Source organism: Molothrus aeneus, chromosome 17, assembly GCF_037042795.1.
Source record: "Molothrus aeneus isolate 106 chromosome 17, BPBGC_Maene_1.0, whole genome shotgun sequence".
Classification (NCBI taxonomy): Eukaryota; Metazoa; Chordata; class Aves; order Passeriformes; family Icteridae; genus Molothrus; species Molothrus aeneus.
In genome coordinates this window covers 8,940,022-8,959,251 of record NC_089662.1, presented here as the reverse complement: position 1 = coordinate 8,959,251, position 19,230 = coordinate 8,940,022, and the positions used below count along the sequence as shown (strand labels likewise).

At 50.3% G+C, this 19,230-nt stretch overlaps 1 protein-coding gene across 2 annotated transcripts; it reads right to left on the bottom strand.

Moving 5' to 3' along the window:
- Positions 1-5,042: 5,042 nt before the first annotated feature.
- OPRL1 (opioid related nociceptin receptor 1) lies at positions 5,043-18,859 on the bottom strand. 2 transcript variants are annotated; one of them, XM_066561405.1, is made up of 5 exons: positions 18,705-18,859; positions 18,210-18,487; positions 17,491-17,744; positions 8,467-8,822; positions 5,043-8,130 (listed from the first exon to the last, which is right to left on the bottom strand). In XM_066561405.1, the coding sequence occupies exons 3-5, from the start codon at positions 17,715-17,717 to the stop codon at positions 7,607-7,609; spliced, it is 1,107 nt and encodes a 368-aa protein (XP_066417502.1). In that variant the 5' UTR covers positions 17,718-17,744; positions 18,210-18,487; positions 18,705-18,859; the 3' UTR covers positions 5,043-7,606. The 2 variants fall into 2 exon arrangements, with proteins under 2 accessions (XP_066417502.1, XP_066417503.1); XM_066561406.1 differs by lacking the exons at positions 17,491-17,744; positions 18,210-18,487; positions 18,705-18,859 and adding an exon at positions 15,622-15,657.
- Positions 18,860-19,230: the final 371 nt, after the last annotated feature.

Here is a 19,230-nt window from a genome sequence, read left to right as displayed (position 1 = left end):
GAGACTGGTAATTAACAAAGTCAGATTTCAACACAATGAAAAATCTCCCCTGAGACCCAGCCTGCTGCTGCTCAGCATTGATGGAAATCCTACAGATGTAATTAAATTCCCTTTATCCATGTGATGGGTTCAGCAGGATCCTTCATGCTGTGGCCACACCCAGCTGGGCTCCTTCATCCACGCTGACCAGGAGCTGGGATGTGAGGCTGATGGACACCGTTTCATGATGGATGGGGCTGGTCAGAGCCAACAGCTCACAGAATTGCAGAATCACAGACTCACAGAATCACTGAATCACAGAATCACAGAATCACAGACACAGGGGATCAGATTCACAGACTCACAGACTCACAGAATCAGAGAATCACAGACTCACAGAATCATGGAATCATAGACTCACAGACTCACAGAATCACAGACTCACAGACTCACAGACTCACAGACTCACAGACTCACAGACTCACAGAATCACAGAATGGTTTGGGTTGGAAAGGACCTTAAAGATCATCCAGCTTCAACCCCCTGCTGTGGGCAGGGACTTTCCACTAACCAGGATACTCAGAGCCCCATCCAGCCTGGTCTCCAGCTCATCCTCCGCGGTTCCTAGGGGACAGCCCCAGGCAGAAGGGCTGGGTGGCATCACTGACACTCACCAGATGATGATGCAGTTTTCCAGCCAAGCACATGCAAATAAAACCCCGGTGCAGATGCCAAAGCAAAGCACAGGGAGAGCCCTGGTTGGCTTTCCATTGCCACCTCCCAGTCACCTCTGGAATGCAGGGACAAGGATAAACACCAGCACCAGGGGCTGGGCTCATTTTCTGCCCCTTTGTGCTGGGTCCCTGGAGGCAGGTGATTATCTCCAGAAATTTTAATGTCATGAAGGTTGGATGGATGACATTTAAGGTTCCTTCCAGCACAATCCATCCTGTGATTCTATTATTTCCTCTGGGGTTAAACAAAGCAAGAGCGGTGCAAGGCTGAGATCGGGGAAACTCCAAATATGTGAGCAAATGACCTGTGCATGTGGAGAAGTTGCTATTAATGGCTAACACTGAGCAAACATTAAATAGCCAAATCGCAATATGGGGTTGGTTTCACACAGAGGAAATCAACCTGAAAAGCCATTAATCTTAATTTCATGTTGACTACAGAGTTTCTGTTTTTATTCCTCGTCACTGAATGAAATCAGCATGACATGAGCTGTTCTTGGAGCATTCACTGCACATGCCAGGCTGGAAACACACAGAGAAACTGATGTTTATTGAATGGACAGAGCCAGCTCAGGCTCTGCCTGGGCTCCTCTCTGTGGCCAGGAAAATGGTGATCTAATGCAGCCAAAAGCAGCCTACGGGAAGATGCTGATTCTTTCAATGGTTTCCTTGGAAAAATCAAGTTTCCTGCTTGGTTTCTTGAAGGTTCATTCTTCATTTCACTACACTGAAAATGTGCTGTTTGGCAGTGCTGGTGCTGCTCCAGGCTCCAGCCCTTCCTGCCTGGCTTCAGGCCCAGAGGGGAGGGAAGCAGCCATGCTCTCCCTGACCACTGCTGGCAGCAGGAGCCTCCATCAGCACTGGAGCTACATCCTCCCTCAGAAATAACACAGACTGGAGGAAAAAACCCTTTTGCTGCAAGAGTGGGCTGGTTGAACAGGATATGATTTCCTCTCAGAGGCCCTTCCAGCAGTTCAGCCACAGGAAAAACAAATTTCCAAGAATCCTGCTTAAGCCAAGGGGTTGGAACTGGATGATCTTTGGGGTCCCTTCTAACCCAAACTATTCTAGGACTGTGAGATTCTGTGGATCTGAACATGGGAGGTGTTGTACTGTGGGGTGAAGGGGATCCCAGCTGGGAAAGGATATTATTGTGCACTTTCTAACCCAAGGACAGTTCAGGGGTTGCTGAAGCACAAACCTTGAGATGGGAGAAGGAGCTGTCTGTGTCCCCCAGCACTGTGGAGAACCAGCATCACTCCTTTCCTGCATCCAGACAGGATCTCTGCACTGAGGGAGGGAGAGCAAAGTCAGTTTACATGGTTCAGCAGCATCATCGTTGCCAAGATACAAAACCATGTTGCTCTATTTATTGATTATTTCATTCTGTCATGCAGTCAATCCAGGTTTCAGAGTGCTGAAAGCAGGAACAAAGGGAGTTTGTGAGCCATGGGCCTCTTTGATTTAACAGCAACAATCTAATAGCAATCCCTTTGCTTGGAAAAATCCTAAAACTCCCCCTTTCAAAAGGAGCTGTGACCTTGGTGCTTCTGCTGCCACATTTTGAGCAAGGGGGTCATGAACCCCCAGTCTAAACAGGCAATAGGGCAAGTGCATGCAGCCACTGTGGGCCACTCAAAATAGGCAGGCAGCAGCTCAGACGTGACGAGAAGGGGTCCAAAAAAACCCTGTGCCAAACATCCATCAGCATCACACAGCACATGCTCTACTTTCTCACAGTCCATCTCTGTTCCTCATGCAGCGCCAGGACTTTGGCTTATGGGCTGCTCTTCCTACCTTCCATTTCCTAGAACCACAGAATCATAGAATAGGTTTGGCTGGGACAGAATCTTAAAGGATGTGTCATTCCAACCCCTGCCATGGGCAGGGATGCCTTCCATTAGACCAGGTTTTTCAACCTGGCCTTGAACATTTCCAGGGATGGGGCAGCCACAGCTTCTCTGAGCAACCTGTGCCAGGGCCTCACCATCCTCACAGGGAAGAATTTCTTCCCATTATCCAATCTAACCTGACTTCTGGCAGGTTGAAGCTGTTTCCCCTTGTCCAAAGCCCCTCTCCAGCACTCTGGAGCCCCTTTAGGCACTGGGAGACCTCAGAGCCTTCTCCAGGCTGAACACCCCCTGCTCTGTCAGCCTGTCTCTGTAGCTGAGATGCTCTTTTTGTGATTTTTTAGCCCTTTTTTGATTTTTTTGGCCTCTTCTGGACTTGCTCCAACAGGTTCCCTTTGTCCCCTTCCCTCCCTCCTTCAGCCTACCCACCTCACAAACAGCCCTCACCACAGAGATGGGACAACTTTCCCTCCTGCATCTGTTACTGCTGGATTCTACATCCCTCCCATCTCAGCTCCGTGGTTCTCCTCAGCAGAGGAGAAGCCTGGTGGGCAAGGTCTGGCCCTTCAGACTGTCCTGGGCAGGGGCTGTGGGCTGAAGATCAGGGGTGGGAATAACCAACAGATTCTGCAAAGTCACAGCAGTGAGCTCTGCTGCCCCAGAGATGCACAGGCCAGGAATGCACAATCAGGGCTGCAGCCTGGGATGTGTCCGAAGGAGATTCTCCTGTTGAAGGAAGGAGAAATTTGCTTTTGCATAAATATCCACAAAAATAGCTGAGGGGAAGCACAGCAAAATGAGTGGGAAAGCAAGCTGGAGTTTTTTCTGGCAGAGCCTGCTTTGCTGCCAGTCTGAGTCTCTCTTTTGGGCAGATATCAAAGGCTGCACCCATACCAGCTGCTGCTGGAGATCCTTCTCATTTAAAAAAAGGAGCTCTAACTATGGAGAGTAGCCACCTTCCCTATAAAGCATTGCAGGGTGAGAGACATCCTTCTCTGGACATACATTGTTGTACCCTACAATGATATTCCAGGGTATCTAGAGAGAGATTGGAGCCCAGTGACAGCTCTTTAAATAGTTAACAAACCTCCCTGGAAAGGGAAAAAAAAAGAGGAAAATATAATTTTAAAAAAGAAAGACATATTTACAGACTAACTTCTCAAGAAAAACTTGTGAAAACAGATGTAGCCTGAAAACAGACTGCTCAGCCTCAGGCAGAGTCTTCATCAGGGCAAGTCTCGAGCTTTGGAGCAGGGCCACCACAAGGGCCCCACACAGCTTTGTTCTCTCTGCACTTGGGGTTTCTCCCACCTGCTGAATTGTCCCCAGCCCTGGTGACAATTTGGAGCAGGGAAAAGGCTTTGTGGCTGCTGTGGCTGTGGGCTTGGGGAGAGGGATTTCAGCTGGATACTCACCCAAAACAAATGACCCCCCCCAACCCGCAGCTCAGTAAAGGGTAACCCAGTGTGTCCCCAGCTCAGCCCTTCCCACGGCATAAAACCATAAACCACAGAACATCCAGGGCTGGAAGGGACCCCCAGGCATCAGAGATGAGCTCCTGGCCTTGCAGAGAACAACACCAAGAACCCCACCACGTGCCTGAGGGTGCTGTCCATCCAAACCTCAGTGAAAGTGTAAATGCTGCTCCTTATTTTTTATGTTAGAAGTTGTAATTGATGGAGGGGTGACTGTTGTTGGCTGAGGGAGAGAAAGGGAGATCTGGTTCTTGCAAAGCCAGATCTCTGCCCAGATTGACCAAGAGCCAAGGAGCTGCTTGGGGCAGAGCTCAGTCACCAGCTCATCCATTCCTCAGCCTTTTCCAGCACTTGATTTCAGCCAGCAGCAGCAGAGAGAATACTTGGTACATTAATAAATCCTATAATACTGAATAAAGCACTTTGGTTTATGGTCTTGCTGTAAGAACTCACCCCTGGATACTTATAATTAACTGAACTAGAAAAAAATAAGGATTTCCATTTTTTTTTCTCACCAATTTACTTTTTCTTTTTTAAGAAGAAAACCACCACTGCTAATAAAAAACCATCTCCTGATATTTACCTGCTTGGGTAGGAATATTGATCTCTGCAGAGAGAAAGCACTTTCCTTATTGCACATCTCACTCTCTGATCCATCTTTCCTACAGAATATGGCCTTGGCTTTATTTTCAGAACAGCTCTGCAATTTATTGTTCTCCCAGGTCACACCTAACCCCATAACTCCTGGGAATTGTGGGGAGAGGATGTGGGAAGAGCTTTTTTCATCCTTCAGCAGACTTCATCTCTAAGAGCAGGCAGCTGCCTGCACCGCTGCCCTGCTACACATCACAGCTGCCCTTTGAAAGAGCCAGGGACCCAATTTTCACATCTTCTGTGCCTGTGTTAACTACAGACCAAGTTGTCTGTAGTAACAAAAGATCCCACAGGGCTGAGACATTCCAAATCCACCCAGTAAACTCTTCCAGATTATCATCCAAACCACATGGGTTTTAATTTTCCTTTATTAAAGCACACAAGTAGCCACCTAAATGTCATTTACACTGCGGCAGTTGTAAAAATCACACCAACACAACCATTTCCAGAGGGAATTACAGAGCCAGCACTAAAGCCACCCAGCTGACCATGAGCCTGTAACTCCAGAGGCACAGTACAAGAAAGTTTTGCTTTCAGGTGTTTGCTGCTCTTCTTATAACAAACTGCACTGAGCATTGAACAGAACGCCAAAACACATCCACTGCAAGGGCTGTGGAAATACCCAAAAGCTTGGTAAACACACATTTATTGAGTACTTGATTATGTAAGATTGTTGCAGCATAGTCATTATAACAAAATCCATATTTAAAAAATGCCAAACACTGGTATATTTTCTTTCAGAGGACATAAATCTATTTAAAAAACCAGCCAAGAATGACAAAGGGAGTGTGGCTGTTCCTTGGCCAGCCACTAATGAATGTTCTCCTGCTCCCTAAAGGTAAGAACAGCCTGGCAGTCAGTTCCAGCTTCAGCCCCAACCATTCCCAGACCCCATCCCACAGCTGGGGGCTGAGCAGACCCAAGGTCTCTCACTGCCCAGTGCTGTTACCACCCACAAACATCCCACCCAACCCAGTTTTCCAAAGGCATGGATGCAGCTTGCCAGCAGCACAGTTCTCAAGGAGCTGTTCTTCACATGCCTGGGGTTTATATGGGATTTCCTGGAGAGGGCTCTGGGATTAACATCCCCTACAAAGTGCTTAAAGTGCCCAGATTCCCTCCTCCCTCCAGATTGGTATGGGGAAGTGCCAATTGCAAAGTTTGCTCTGGTACACATCCAGATTCCCAATCAAATGTTAATCAGCATCAAAATCCTCCCAGCTTGAGCAGTTTACAAGGGATCTGGGTCCTACACATGGAACACTGGAATTGCATCTATATTTTAAGCCCACCCATGAGAGAAACACTCTACATAGAAATATAACATCCAATTCTTTTGTACAGCATATAGAAAGAACATGACAGCATTAAAATATTGGCAAATCAATACATTAAAAATACAGAATCTCATAGATCAGAGCACAAGAAATATATCCACATTGGAATCTGTACAGTCCAGGTGACACTGCTGGTTCTCATGTTGGAATTGACCTCCCATCTCCAAGGTGGAGGTTGGTGCTTTGCTCCCCCATCAGCACCACTGCCCAGATTTCCTGGGGCTGTTGTGCTACAGGGACAACCCCAGCCTGCTGCTCTCCCCAGCACAGAGGGCACTCAAGTGGTGAAACTCTTTGGGGAAGCTTTTGTTATCAAGTGAAATGACAGGGCATTTCATTTTCCACAAAGCTCTGGCCTACTTTGGGAGAGGAAAATCAATCCATGGTTGGCAGGAGGGGTGGTACCCGGGCAGCATTTCCCACATGCTTTCGGCATTGTGGGTCTCATTTCAGTTAAAAACATAAAACAAACCACAGAACCCCAGGTTTTGTATGGTTTGTACCCCCCTTATCCCATGTGGAGCAGGTGGGACTCTTTTAGGATGCCTCCTCCCACCAGGAATGTCCATGTCTTCCGGAAGAGCTGCCATTCTGACTTCTCCAAAATGGCTTTTCCTATACATAAATACATGTGTCTATAGGCCACTTCATTCCTTCCTCCTCTCACTGAGGAAGATGCCCAAGGCATGCTTGGTAAGGTGAAATCCTACCATGTATCTGCACCTATTCCACTACAGACATGTATATACAGACACATTCTGTCCATTATTACACTGGAAATACAGAGTTAAAAAAAAAAAAGTAGTAGCAGCATGTAAATGAGAAATTGTGTTCATTTCTTCAGTCTTTTTTCTTCCTCCTCTTCAGAGCTACACCATCAGCTCTGACAGTCCCTTCTCCCCACCCTTTTCCCCTCTGAGAGGGGGGGGTTCACTGCAGATCCCATCTGCAGGAGCTGGCGCTGTCCTTCCAAGGCAGTTTGAATTTCTCTTCCCGTCAGCTCCCTCCTCTCTCTCCCTGCATCCTTCCCTGCACTATGACTCATCCTGGAGATGATCTTGGGTTTTGTCTGATGGCTCCTGCCCACTTTGGCTGCAGCAAAGTCTGATTTCAGAGCGATGGCACAGGAGGAAAACCCGCACACGAGCGCCTGGTGAGCCAGGCGAGCTGTTAACATCTCCACCCAGGGAGGAAAAAAGCAATGCAAGAGTTCACATTCTGTCTGTCTCCCAGCAGCAGCAGAAGTGTAAGCCCCAGGAGCAATGCCTATTTTAAACCCTTAATTCCCAAACTCTCAATAATGTTGCAAACCCCCAGGGTTTTGCAGGAATCAGCGGGCTGATTTCAAACACGTTCCTTAGTGCAGGATGCACTGGAAATTAAAAATGCATCAAGTGGGCTCACTTTCTCTGCGTGCTCTTGCAGTATCCGGTGTTCCCAACCCCCACAATTGTTTCCTTGGTTTCTCACCTCTCAGTTTTGGGGTCCTGCTAAAGGGCCGTTATCTGAGTCAGTTCTGACGTGGGGGTGGTCGGACTCTGCTGGGCGACAGCCACCATGGGGATTTCCATGCCTAGTCAGGCCGGATTGTTAGTCCCCTCCGAGTTCTTGCAGGCGTAGGCCACATCCTTGGCAATGCTGCACATCCTGTTGGACATCTGGAGCTCGGTCCTGAAGGCGGTGGGGAAGCAGAACTTCTTGAAGCACGCCTTGAAGTTCTCATCCAGGAAGGCGTAGAGCACGGGGTTCAGGCTGCTGTTGGCGTAGCCCAGCGCGGTGCAGAAGCAGGAGATGGCCAGCTCCAGCTCGCTCTCTGCCTTGGCTCCCAAGCACTGCACCAGCACGAAAATCTGGATGGGAGTCCAGCAAACGATGAAGACGGCCACCACCACCAGCACCATGCGGGTGATGCGCCGCAGGTTGCGGTCCTTCTCCTTGGAGCCCGAGAGGACGCGGACGTTCTTGAGCCGCCTGATCATGAGGCTGTAGCAAATGGTGATGATCAACACAGGGATCATAAAGGAGAAGAGAAAGACGCAGATGCCAAACACTGGATCCCAGTAGTCCACGGGAGAAGGGAGCTTAATTAGACAATCAATCTCTGCAAGAGTGAAAAAATAAAATGGGAAGGAAGGTCAGCAAGCACAGATCAAGCAGAAGAGCAACTGCACATTCGGATTAGTTTGGTTAGTTAGGTTAATGGTTGGACTTGATGATCTTAGAGGGCTTTCCCAACCTAACATAACAATTCTATGTTTAATGTTCAATTCCTCACATAACAATTCCATGTCTGACACTAGAAAAGCAACAGCAGTGATACAGAGAGGCAGGGGCAGAGTTAAGGTGATTTTACAGCAGAAGCTTCACCCCACAGATGAAACTGGCCCCCCTCTCCCTGGGCTCTCGTGTCCCTCCAGCTGGGTGCAGTTTTACTGACCGTTGTTCTCGTTCTCTGCAGATCCCATCACCATGGCTGGGATGCCAAAGACAGAAGCCAGTGCCCAGATGCAAACATTGACCACCTTGGCCTTGTGGGGCGTGCGGATGTCCAGGGCTTTGATGGGGTGGCAGATGGCGATGTAGCGGTCCACGCTCATCATGGTCAGCGTGAAGGTGCTGGTGAACATGTTGTAGTAGTCAATGGAGATGGCAATCTTGCACAGGACGTTGCCAAAGGGCCAGAAGCCCAGGAATGTGTCTGTTCCCTGGAAGGGCAAGGTCATCAGGCACAGGGTGTCAGCCAGGGCGAGGTTAAAGATGTAAATGTTGGTGGCTGTCTTCATCTTGGTGAATCTGAAAGGCAGGAAGGAGCAATGGTTAGAGTTCCCACTGACCATGGTGGGTCAGACACTGAACTTTACCAAAGCAGATTCTGCTGATTTTGAAAGGAGATGCTGTATTTCCTTATGTAATGAGATAGGCCATCCTCACCTTTCAACCTTCCACAGGTTTACCAACACACAGTTCAGCCCATCTCCTACAACACCACAAATGGTCCCTCCACAGTCAGTTCCATGGGCAGGAGAATCATTCCCTCAGACTGCCAGCGAGCACCATGAAAGCCTGAGGCTATGAAATGGTGTTTCTTGAAAATTACTTCAATAAGGCCAACTTGGGGTTTCACTACCTATGGCTTCATTGTTAGAAGTATTGGTGAGAGCTTTAGCCAGTAAATGAAAGGTGCAGAGGCAAGCTGATCAGCCATTTGATATGGGCTCCTAGCCAGAGAGCATGGTTAACGTGAGGTGCCAAATCAGAGCAGGCAAAATGGCCAGCCAAAAAATGGTGAGGAACGAGGTTTGAATCAGAAATCAGAATATCACAATGGATCTTTCTAGATAAAGGAGTAAAGTCACAAGTCAAACCCTAAAGACTCTTTTGTCATTTCAATATTACTTTTACCACACAAACTGCCTGCCCTGAAGGAAGAGTCACCTTGCTCTAATGGCAATCATCTCCTTTTCACACTTGGGAAATGATGCAGAGCCAGCTGTGATCACCTATCCAGGGGGACCTGCAGTGTCTGCAGAAATGGAAGCTCAACAGTGACTCTGTGACTGAATCTCACATTTCAGCTCCAGGATATTCCTCTTATGGGCAGGATAAGAGCTCAAATAGGTATAATTTTAAAACTACAGCTCATCTATCATTTACTCTACTAATGGCCTTAGCAGAAACACGGCCAAAAATGGCAGACAATGATGTTATTAACAGAGTGCAAGTTCATTTGAGGGTAACACTTCCACCCATAAACAGCTGCACTATTTTCAGCCTGATACGTGTTAAAATATTACAGGGCTGATTTGACTTAAAAAGCTCTTTTTGCCAATTTGGTACAGAACAGCAGACCCCGGACTTCCCTTCTCTGTTTTGTGCCCTCGCCTGAGCTTCTTCAGCTCTTGATAAACGATTTGAATGCTTGGCAGAACATTACCACTGGTGCTCTGAACTCTGCTGGGACACATGGTGACCTGGCCAGGTTTGCAAGAGAAGCAGACAGGGGCACCACGATCCAGACTGTAAAGTCTATGTTTTTACCTGCCTTGGAGCTCTAAGCTGGGCTTGTATCAGAAGTCTGAAAACAGCTTCAGAAAGCAAAACCAAATTGTCCTCTTTCTGACCCTGAAAGCCAAGGGAAGCTTTTGGAGGTGAGCACTGATGGAAACATTGTTGGAAGTACCTTGAGGTCCCCACACAAGCCTGAGTGAGGCCTTTCCTGGCCCAGAAATCAATCTCAAGTTCTTAGAAAGCCAACCCAGACAAAATTACATAACCAAAAGCAGTGGAAGGAAAATACTGGTGCCTTTCCTTTCGTGATGGGATGAATGAGCAAAAGCACTTTGCTTTTGCATAATAAATCCAACATAACCAGGCAGCTGCTGGTTTAAGCTCTGGGATTTCCTAAGGAGAATTACAGCAGCCTCCAGTGCCCTGAACTCCAGAGGAGCATCCCAGGGTGGCCAAGTTTTCCTTTCCTGAATTCTTGCACTTGGCCTAAACATGGCAAAGCACAGGGGGATGAGCTGGTCTATGAGTGGGTTCACTGTCCCCTCCAGGTCAGCAGAGGGGGATTAAAATGAAGAAGTGAAATCACTGTTTTATCAGCTCTCCCAAAAATAAGCATTGTCAGCTCAGGCTTTAGGAAAATACTCAGTCCCCCAAGACTGTGGTGGCAAAGGTCTCCTGGGAGCTGCAGCTTCCCCTGAGCACCACAGACCTGGCTCAGGCTTCCCAAAGGCAGTCCAGCCTTCCAGGAGGGCTGGAGCCAGAGGCAATTCATCATCATGCCTCTAACCCTTCTTACTGGCATTGTAACTCAAGGGAATATCAATTTTGAGCAATGGTGAGCAACTTTACTGCAAGACAGTAAAAATTAAAGGATGCTCCTGTTTTATTTTTGTCATTGACCAGTGGGAGAAACAAACAACAAGTCACCCACCTCCAAGCCCCATCCAGCATCCATGGGGGACAAGGCTGCCTCCCTGCACACTCCTGTGTCCCCAGCACTGAACTCAGGGTGTGCAGAGCAAATCTTCAGCTCCTTCCCACACCTCTCCAGCCCCACTGGCCCCACTCCTCCCAGACACTTCTCTGAAGCATGAATTCAGAGTCCAGGTGCAATTGCTCTGCCTGGCCCTGCAAACCCCTCAGAGCACAGATCCCTGTCCTCTGCCTCCTTCCTCATCTCCTCTGGAGCTGATGGCAGAGCCACCTTCCCCTGCTCCAACACAGGACACACTGAGGTGGCTGCCCCAGCACCTCCTTCAACCCAACTTCCAATAGAATTTAAAGCTGATTTTGCTTTCTTGAAAGGGGGTGAAATTAATTTGCACCCAATTAATTACTTCTACACCACTTTCTCCACATGCTGAGAGCCAACAGCCATTGTCCCAACCAAGCAATGTTCCCAAACATTTCCAGAATGTTCAGTACACACAAAAATCAATCAATCATTTCTCTGTGGATTAACCTCTCTTTCTTTTCCTCCAGAGCTGAGAATGTTCTTTCTCTTAATCTGCACCAAAAAAAAAAAAAAAAAAAAAAAAAAAAAAAAAAAAAAAGAAAAATTAAACTCTCAGGCTTCAGGAGGCACCTCAGTCTCCTCCCCCACAGCACAAATGTGCTGCAGATAAACCTGTGGATTCCATGGAGGACATTAGCTCCCTGCTGGGCCACTTTCTTGCACTCTGCCACAGAGGTAATTTCCTAATGGAGCATATCCCACAGGGTGGAGCTCAGCTCTGCATCCAGCTCCCCCTTTGTCACAGCAGTAATTGCTCTGCTCTGCTCTCCTGCTCCCTGGCATCAGGAAGAACACCTGGATATCAGCTCAGCACTTCTCTTCCCTCTCCTTTGTGCTACCTGGGCCCTCTGGCAAGGGGAATACACGGGCAGGGAGAAGAGACAAGGGTGGGTCATTAAGGGCAGCCAGACACACCCTCGGGGCCTTAAGGACCTGCTCCTCACAAGAACAGATTCTGCTCCTGGCTGAGCCTCGGGGCGAGCTGCAGACCTGTTGTTTTTGCATCTTTCCCACCCAGCCTCAGCAAGGCTGCAGGGCAAGGGCTGGGGCTAAGGACCAGCTGGCTGCAGCAAACCCACAACGCAAAAGGGAGCAGCAGACACCAGGGGCAGAGGGACCAGAGCAAAGCCTGCAGCCCTGAGAAACCCTGAGCATTGTTTCCAGGAGCTCTCTGCCTCTTGGAGCCTCCTGATTTTGATATGTGTAGCTCCAGCTGATTAGGATGCAGACAGTGCTGTTCACCTTGAGCAGCTCCCTCCATCCCCACTCACACCCTGGCAGCAGTGCCACCCTTTGCCCCCGTGCCTGGGCATGCTCCAGGAAGCAAAACAGAGCAGAAAAAGCTCAAAAAGGATTTTTACCGAGCTGCTCCCACCCTGTGATGGTGGAAATCAGCCCCAGGTCTCTCCCATCTCTGCTCCCAGCCCTCAGGTTGTGTGGAGCTGATATTTGATCTGGCACGTTCTGCCATGATTTGTGTCCCCTCAGTGTCCGCCCACGCCGTGCTCTCTGCATCCCTGCTGCTCGGCTCACCCTCCCAGAGCCCCCTCAGCCTGCAACTTCTGACCAGTGCAAGATGATTTATTCTTATGCTTCAACAGGCCCTGAAAAACCGCACAGAGTTGGAGAAGGACAAATTTAAATTAGTCTGGACTCTGGGGCCAGACACTACAGCAAAGGCAGCCACCTAAAAGCTCATAAATTAGCCAGCAAGACAGGGACTGACCAGCAGGGGCTAGTAAGGGAATCTGCAGCCAGCCAGGACAAGCACACACCCTGGGACAGATGATCTCCCTGTCCTTGAGTGTCACCTCTGTGTCTGGGGGACAGCTCTGAAAAACCAGCCCTGCCCTGCCCTGCCCTGCCCTGCCCTGCAGGTGCTCTCTGGGGACCACTGTGGATGTGCTGCCATGCCAGGGGAGGAGCCTCTGTGGCTGCTGCTGCTGCAAAGGCTTCAGCAGCTCAGCCAGGGGCTCTCAGGGATGATCCCACATCCCTGAGCAGGTGCTTGGCCACCAGGAGTGGTGCTCTGGTCTAAGGAGGGCATTCACCAGCATCCACCCTGCAGCAGGATGCTCTTATCCCTGCTCATGGGCCTGATCTGCCTCTCCTGACACCCAGAATGCTTCTGGGAATTGCCCAGTCTCTGAAAAACACTGGGAACCAAGTCCCATGCTAAACATCACAGACTTACTGCTGCACATGGGCAACTCCCTTTCACCCACCCCACCCCAGCCTGGAGAAACCAAGAGCCCTTCAACACACACTGGAGCCACAGGACCTGTGTTAGCAGGGGCCAGGTGTGGCTACTATGGGTCATGGAGCTGAGCCCAGCTCACCTGGGCTCATGGGGACCCAGAAATCAGGGAGCTGCAGACGTGTCCTTTGCAGCCATGATGCCAGCAGGATCCCCTGCTGCTCACCACACCCTCCTCACCCAGCTCCATTCGCTCTCCAGGGCAAAGAGCCCTTGGTTTGGGTTCCATTTCTCCACAAATTGCAATAATTGATGTCTATTTATTTTGTTTTTCAAGGAAAAACTAAGAGGCAGATCTGGAGACAGCAAAGGCCTCAGATGGCCCCACTCGTGTCTGCTGGGTCCCCCCTGCATCAAGCACTCACTTCATTTCAGCTCTGAGACACACAGCCCGTCCAGGCTTTTCCCTGAGAAAGCTTTCTATTAAGAAATCAGCATCTCTGAAATGTCATAATTAAGTTAATTTCCCCTGTTTCATCACAGCCAGCTGCCCTCACCCCTGTTCTCAGGGACTGAGGCAGTTTTCAAGCAGAACAACAGCTGGCACAGCATCCCCAGGCAGGCTCATGGTTCAGGCACCTCCCTATCACATTTTTCCTCCTAAAGCTTCACCTGGAGGCAGCAGATGAAAAAGTAGGGGCCTGACAGCCCTAAACTACCCAAAACATTGCTTAAAATGCTCTGAAAGGTGTTCTGCCATAGAGAGAGGTGAGCACCCCCAGCATTTTGCCAGGCTCCCAGCAGAGAGCTGCCATAGCAATGAGGAGTGCCCCAGAAATGAGGCAGCATTCCCAGGGAGGGTTGAACTGGAGGAATGGAGCCCTCCAGGTCCCCACTGCTGAGCATCACAGCAGCATGGTGGAGCAGGGACAAGGAGCTGCACCTTGTCCCTTCCCTGGCTCACCAATGGCTGGCAGAGATTTGGGGCCTCTGTCACACCTGGCTCAGCCCCACCCCCAGGGCCAAAAATACACCCTCCTTCCCCTTTGCTTTCCTTCCTAAATACAAAGATCTTTGGCAAGCAGCTTTGCAGACTTCAGTTAATAGCTAGGAGGGATCTCAGCAGGCTGGCTTTCCCCAAACCCTCTGTTCAGCTCCTTGTTTCACGTTCATTAAGAAGCAGAACAGGAAATATATGCAGAAGAGAGCAAACAGCAGAAGGAGGAGGGAGGGGAGGCCTCGTCTCTGCTGGCAAGGAGCTCCAGGATGAGCCAGCAGAACAAAGGCACAGACAAGGCAGGTTCCCACAACAGGCCCTTCAGTGCCCAGGAAATCCTGCCCCTGACAGGAGCCCTTCTCCATCCTCCCCAGCGAGTGCTGCTCAGCACTGGAAGGGACTGACAGTCACATGATGACTGCCTCTATAAATTAATAGTTCCAAATGTTAAATCATTCCAAATACAATAGAGATGTAGGCTGGCTTCTACGTCAGAGGGGGGAAACCTTGAATTTGTGCTTCTATGTGAAATACCGTGAGATTTAAAACTTTTCCCTTGGTGCTGCAGAAAACTCATTCAGGAGGAACAAAAAATTGAGTTTTCCTGATGCCTTCAATTTCCTTGAGTGCTGGTATTAGAGTCTTTTTATTTCCCAGCTCCCTCAAAAAATGAGAAACAATTACTGTCTATAACACTACCAGTCTTTTTCTGGAAGGTAGCACACCATTTTCCTATGGGCTGTGTAATATGTTGAAGCCTGGTTATCACTGCCAAAGCACAGAAAGAAAAAAAGCTTATTGGGGTATACATTACCTACAGTGATAAGGGGGCAGCACAAAGGGTTTTTTCCATTAATTTATCATTATGATAAAATGTTCCATTAATTTATCATTAAGAGCCCCTAAAACCTGTGTTGACTTATCAGCAACCAACTTCCAACCTACTGGAAACCAGGTGCTACTCAAGGCATGAAGCATCAAAGCTCTAATCTGAGGAGAAAAGCATGTGTTTGTGTTTGAGAAGCTCATCAGCATCCTCCTTGTACAGCCACAATTTGGCAGCTCTTCACCAATCTGTGCACGTGGCCGGGGTCAAGAGTTTGATATTGAGTCCAATTCATCCTCACACCTGCTCCTGACCTGAACAGGCAGGGCAAGGAGAAAGGAATCCTGGGCAGAGATCACCAGAAGTTGTTACTCATCAACTCAAGGGTCACTGCCTTGGCTCTAACTCTGTGTTGGTCTCATATTCCCAACTCTGTGTTGGGAATATGGGTGGGGAACAGCAGCTCCTACCCGTGCTCTAGCTCAGTTATAACCTCCCCAGCACACTCTTTCCATTTCTGAGTAAAGGGAAATAGAGAAATTGAAAAACCTGGGGTAGGTTGGGTTGGCACCTGTCTTCAGTTTTCAGTTGCAGCTTAAAAACTGTAAAATGAGAGGACACACACAAAAAGAGTTACATTTCCATAGGAAATTCAAGTGCTAAATCCCTGAGTGCCATTTATCCAGCTGGAAGGTAACAAAGTCAAACAGGAGTGGAGCAGAAGCCAGTATTTTTCATGGTTAGCCATGGCACAGGTCCACCCTGCTCAGGACCCCAGTTTGGGACACTCATATTACTGGTGATGCTCCAGTCCCAGCCCTGGGCAGGGCCAGCAGGATCCTGCTGTGCACATCCCACCAGAGCTTTGCGGACAGGGAGCAGATTTCTACCAAGGCTTCTCCTTACACACACCAAGGCTCATGCCTGGGGTAAGAGCTCCCTTCCTCTGCTGCACAGGGGCTGCCATTCCCATGCAGCCACATCACCATCATCAGACAAGGGCTTCCAGCTCCTGAGCCTCACTACTCACGCACTTACACACACCCACAAACTACTCCAACAATTGCTACTGCACTGAGCAGGAACATGAGCTGTCCAGACATGGCACCAGTGTGCTGCAAACCTCCTCTGTGCATCTGCAGACTCCCCAGGGCTAATGGGATCCCTTCTCTGTGCCATAAACTCCTCAGCTGAAAGAGCACAGACAGGCAGCCTGATGAACAGTCACATCACTCTGCCCTTGGAGCAGAGATCCAACCACTCTTCAGCAACCTCTGGTACCAAAGACCTGATTTTACAGCATCAACCCCTGCCAAGTTGGAGTTATTCAGGGGAAAGATGTTCTGGAAGCAGTTGGGCTCCTGGCAGGAACAAGACAATCCCATCAGTGTCTGAATACCTGCTAAATGCTTTCCTCTTCTGTTGGAGGATTCAGCCTGTCTTTTCTGTGCTGGCAGCATCCACCTGCACAAGGAATCTGCTCCAAGATGTGGCTAAAATGGAAGCTCCCTCCCTACCATGCAGGGTGCAGAGATGAGAGGGGGGATGCTGGGTTTAACATAATCACAGCCCTAAGAGCTGCACAAACTCATCCTGCACTTACAGGGTGAACAAGGTTCCTGATTCCCAGAACCAGAAAGGTTTGAACCATGGCAGAAGCAGACAGGGACATTCAAAATGCCAACAATGGGCAGGGAGGATGGAGCAGTGCATGCTCTGTGCTGTCCCTCTGCAAAGGCCCCCCCCACCCTCCTGACTTCAGCACGAGGAGCCAGACAAGTTGCCCTCAACTCTGCAGCATCCTCTCACATCTTATTCAAGTCTGCAGGCTCCAAAGGGTTGGAAGACTTACATTTGTGATTTTTTTTTTCTCCTGTAAAAGTAAAAGGAAGCTTCCCAGCAGGCTCTTTCCTTTGCAACAAGGTTCAGCTTTGGAAAGAGCCAGCTCCCAGATGGAGCAGCACCTGCAAACACAGCTGGGGTGCCGGACACTGCACAGGAAGGAGAGGTCCCATTAAGGAGCCAGCACACCCTGGCAGTGGAATGCTCCCAGCACATTGCCCTCCCCAGGGACATACAGATCCCTAAAAAGAAAAAAAAAAAAAAAGAAAAGAAAAGAAAAGAAAGACCCATTTTTTGAGCAGATCTGCTCACTCCGTTCCATTCTCTGGGTTAAACTTTAGGAGGCACCAGAGGGCAGCTGAAAACTGGCAGAAACCTTCATCACAGCCTAGGAAGGGGAAAAAAAAAACCAAACCAACAAATAAAACCAAAACAATAAAACAAATGCCACATCATTACCTCCAAAGCACGTCTCTAACCCCAGGGAAGCGCCTGGCTGCTTCACCCGCAGCAGGGATGGAGGGAGGGAAGGTCTGCCCCGCTCCCAGTTTCCCGGGAGCCTCCCCGGTGTCCTACCTGACGATCACATACATGACGGAGCAGTTGCCCACCAGCCCCACGATGCACACGATGGAGTAGACGACCACGATGGTGATCTTGATGCTGAGCGGCAGGAAACCGTCCCCGGTGCTGTTGTTGAACCAGTTGCTGGGCAGAAAGCTCAGGTTGAGCATGGAGGAGTCGTTCAGCAGCTTCCTCAGGTCGGGGTCTTCAAAAATACGGGCAGGGAAGAGCGGGTCCATCCTGGAGCAGCAGCCTGCGCCAAGGACCTGGGGCAGCGAGAGGCGGCTCTAAAATCTGCTGATCAAACGGGGGGCAGGGGATTGCAGCGAGGCAAGTGCACGGGAAAGGCCGGGGCAGGGTGATTTATTACCGGGGAGAAGGATGATTTACTGCCGCGGAGCGCAGCCCCCCTCCCCGGGAGCGTTTTAATGGGATGCAACCCCGCGAGCCTGGCGCATCCCGAGCTCGCAGGGATCACGGATATCTGCACACCGCAGGGCAGTGCGGGCTGCACACAGCATCCATCCCTCCTTCCCCCAGGGCTGCGTGTCCCCACCTGCCTCTGCCATCCCTGCGGCTCGCTGAGTCCCCCACTCTCGGCTTTGTGCCCCCAGACCTTCCACTGCCGCCCGAGAGGCACCGGGGCTCCGGCACGACCCCAGCGGTTCGTACCACCCAAAAACAGCGAGGAAAAGCCCCAAGTTGGCAATAGAGCCCAGCTGGCTGCTCACCTGCGGCAGGTCCCCTCTAGCGCAGCTCCCGAGCTGACTCCGCTGCCCGCGGCCGCATCCAGCGCCCCGGGCCGGGGGATGGGGGACGGACAGACGGACAGAGCCGGCGGTTCCGCAGGTGGAGGAGGGGACAGGGCTGCTCTCCAGGCAGGGCTGCTGCCAGCGCAGGGGGCTGCACCCCGGAGCCCACGTTTTTAAGGAAAAGGGAGGGATGAGGGAGAGGGAGGGAGGGAGGACGGAGGGCGGCTGGGCAGAGCCAGGCTGCCGGGCTGCTCCCACTGCGTAAGAGAAAAGCGGGAGGGGGAAGGAGGAAAAGAGGGAGGGGGGGAATGATAAATAACCAAACGCGGCAAAGGGAAGGAGAGCCCACACCTGAGAGACACGGGCAGCGCCCTCCCCCCGCCCCGGGGAGATGCGGTGGCCTCCCCATCCCACCCCCAGCATCCCCAAAGCCCCCCAAAGCCCCCCTGGCACAGCCCCCCATCTCCAGCCTACCTGGGGCGGGCTCCCAGCAGGAGATGCTGGGGAGAAGGGAAGGATCGGGCAAGGCGGCTGGGGAGCTCGGGATTCGGGAAGCAGATTCCTCCCTCCTCTGCAATTGTGCAACCTGAGCGCTGTTCTAGCGCAGGAGCAGCGGAATGGGGAATCTGACCTAGAAACTGGCAAAAAAAAATACAAGGAGGAATGAGAACTACGAGGAGAAAATTGTTATTATTGAGTATTCTTCTAGCAGCATTAACTAAAGGTGATTTTGGTAAGCCAAGCCATCCTGCACTTCTCATCTGAGTTAGGTGTTTCAGAAGCTGCAGTGGTAAATTCCTTGCCTGCAGGTGGGGTGATCCACACAGAGCCCACAGGTACCTGCAGTTCCCAGCCTGGCTGTGGGACACTGACCCTGATAAACTCTTTTCCCAGGGGCTGCAGAGCCCCCCAGGTGGGCCAGGGTGCACAGAGGACTCCGGGACCCACTCCCAAAGTGGTTTGACTGCTGAGTACCTGAGCCCCCTGCTCCGGTGCCTCT

Bases quoted from the DNA above. Each gene is read 5' to 3' on its own strand.
- OPRL1 (XM_066561405.1), bottom strand. From the start codon at position 17,717: ATGGACCCGCTCTTCCCTGCCCGTATTTTTGAAGACCCCGACCTGAGG. The intron at 8,823-17,490 runs GTAGGACACCGG...CCTGCCTTTCAG, and splicing joins GTCATGTATGTGATCGTCAG to ATTCACCAAGATGAAGACAG. The intron at 8,131-8,466 runs GTCAGTAAAACT...TCACTCTTGCAG, and splicing joins TGCAGAGAACGAGAACAACG to AGATTGATTGTCTAATTAAG.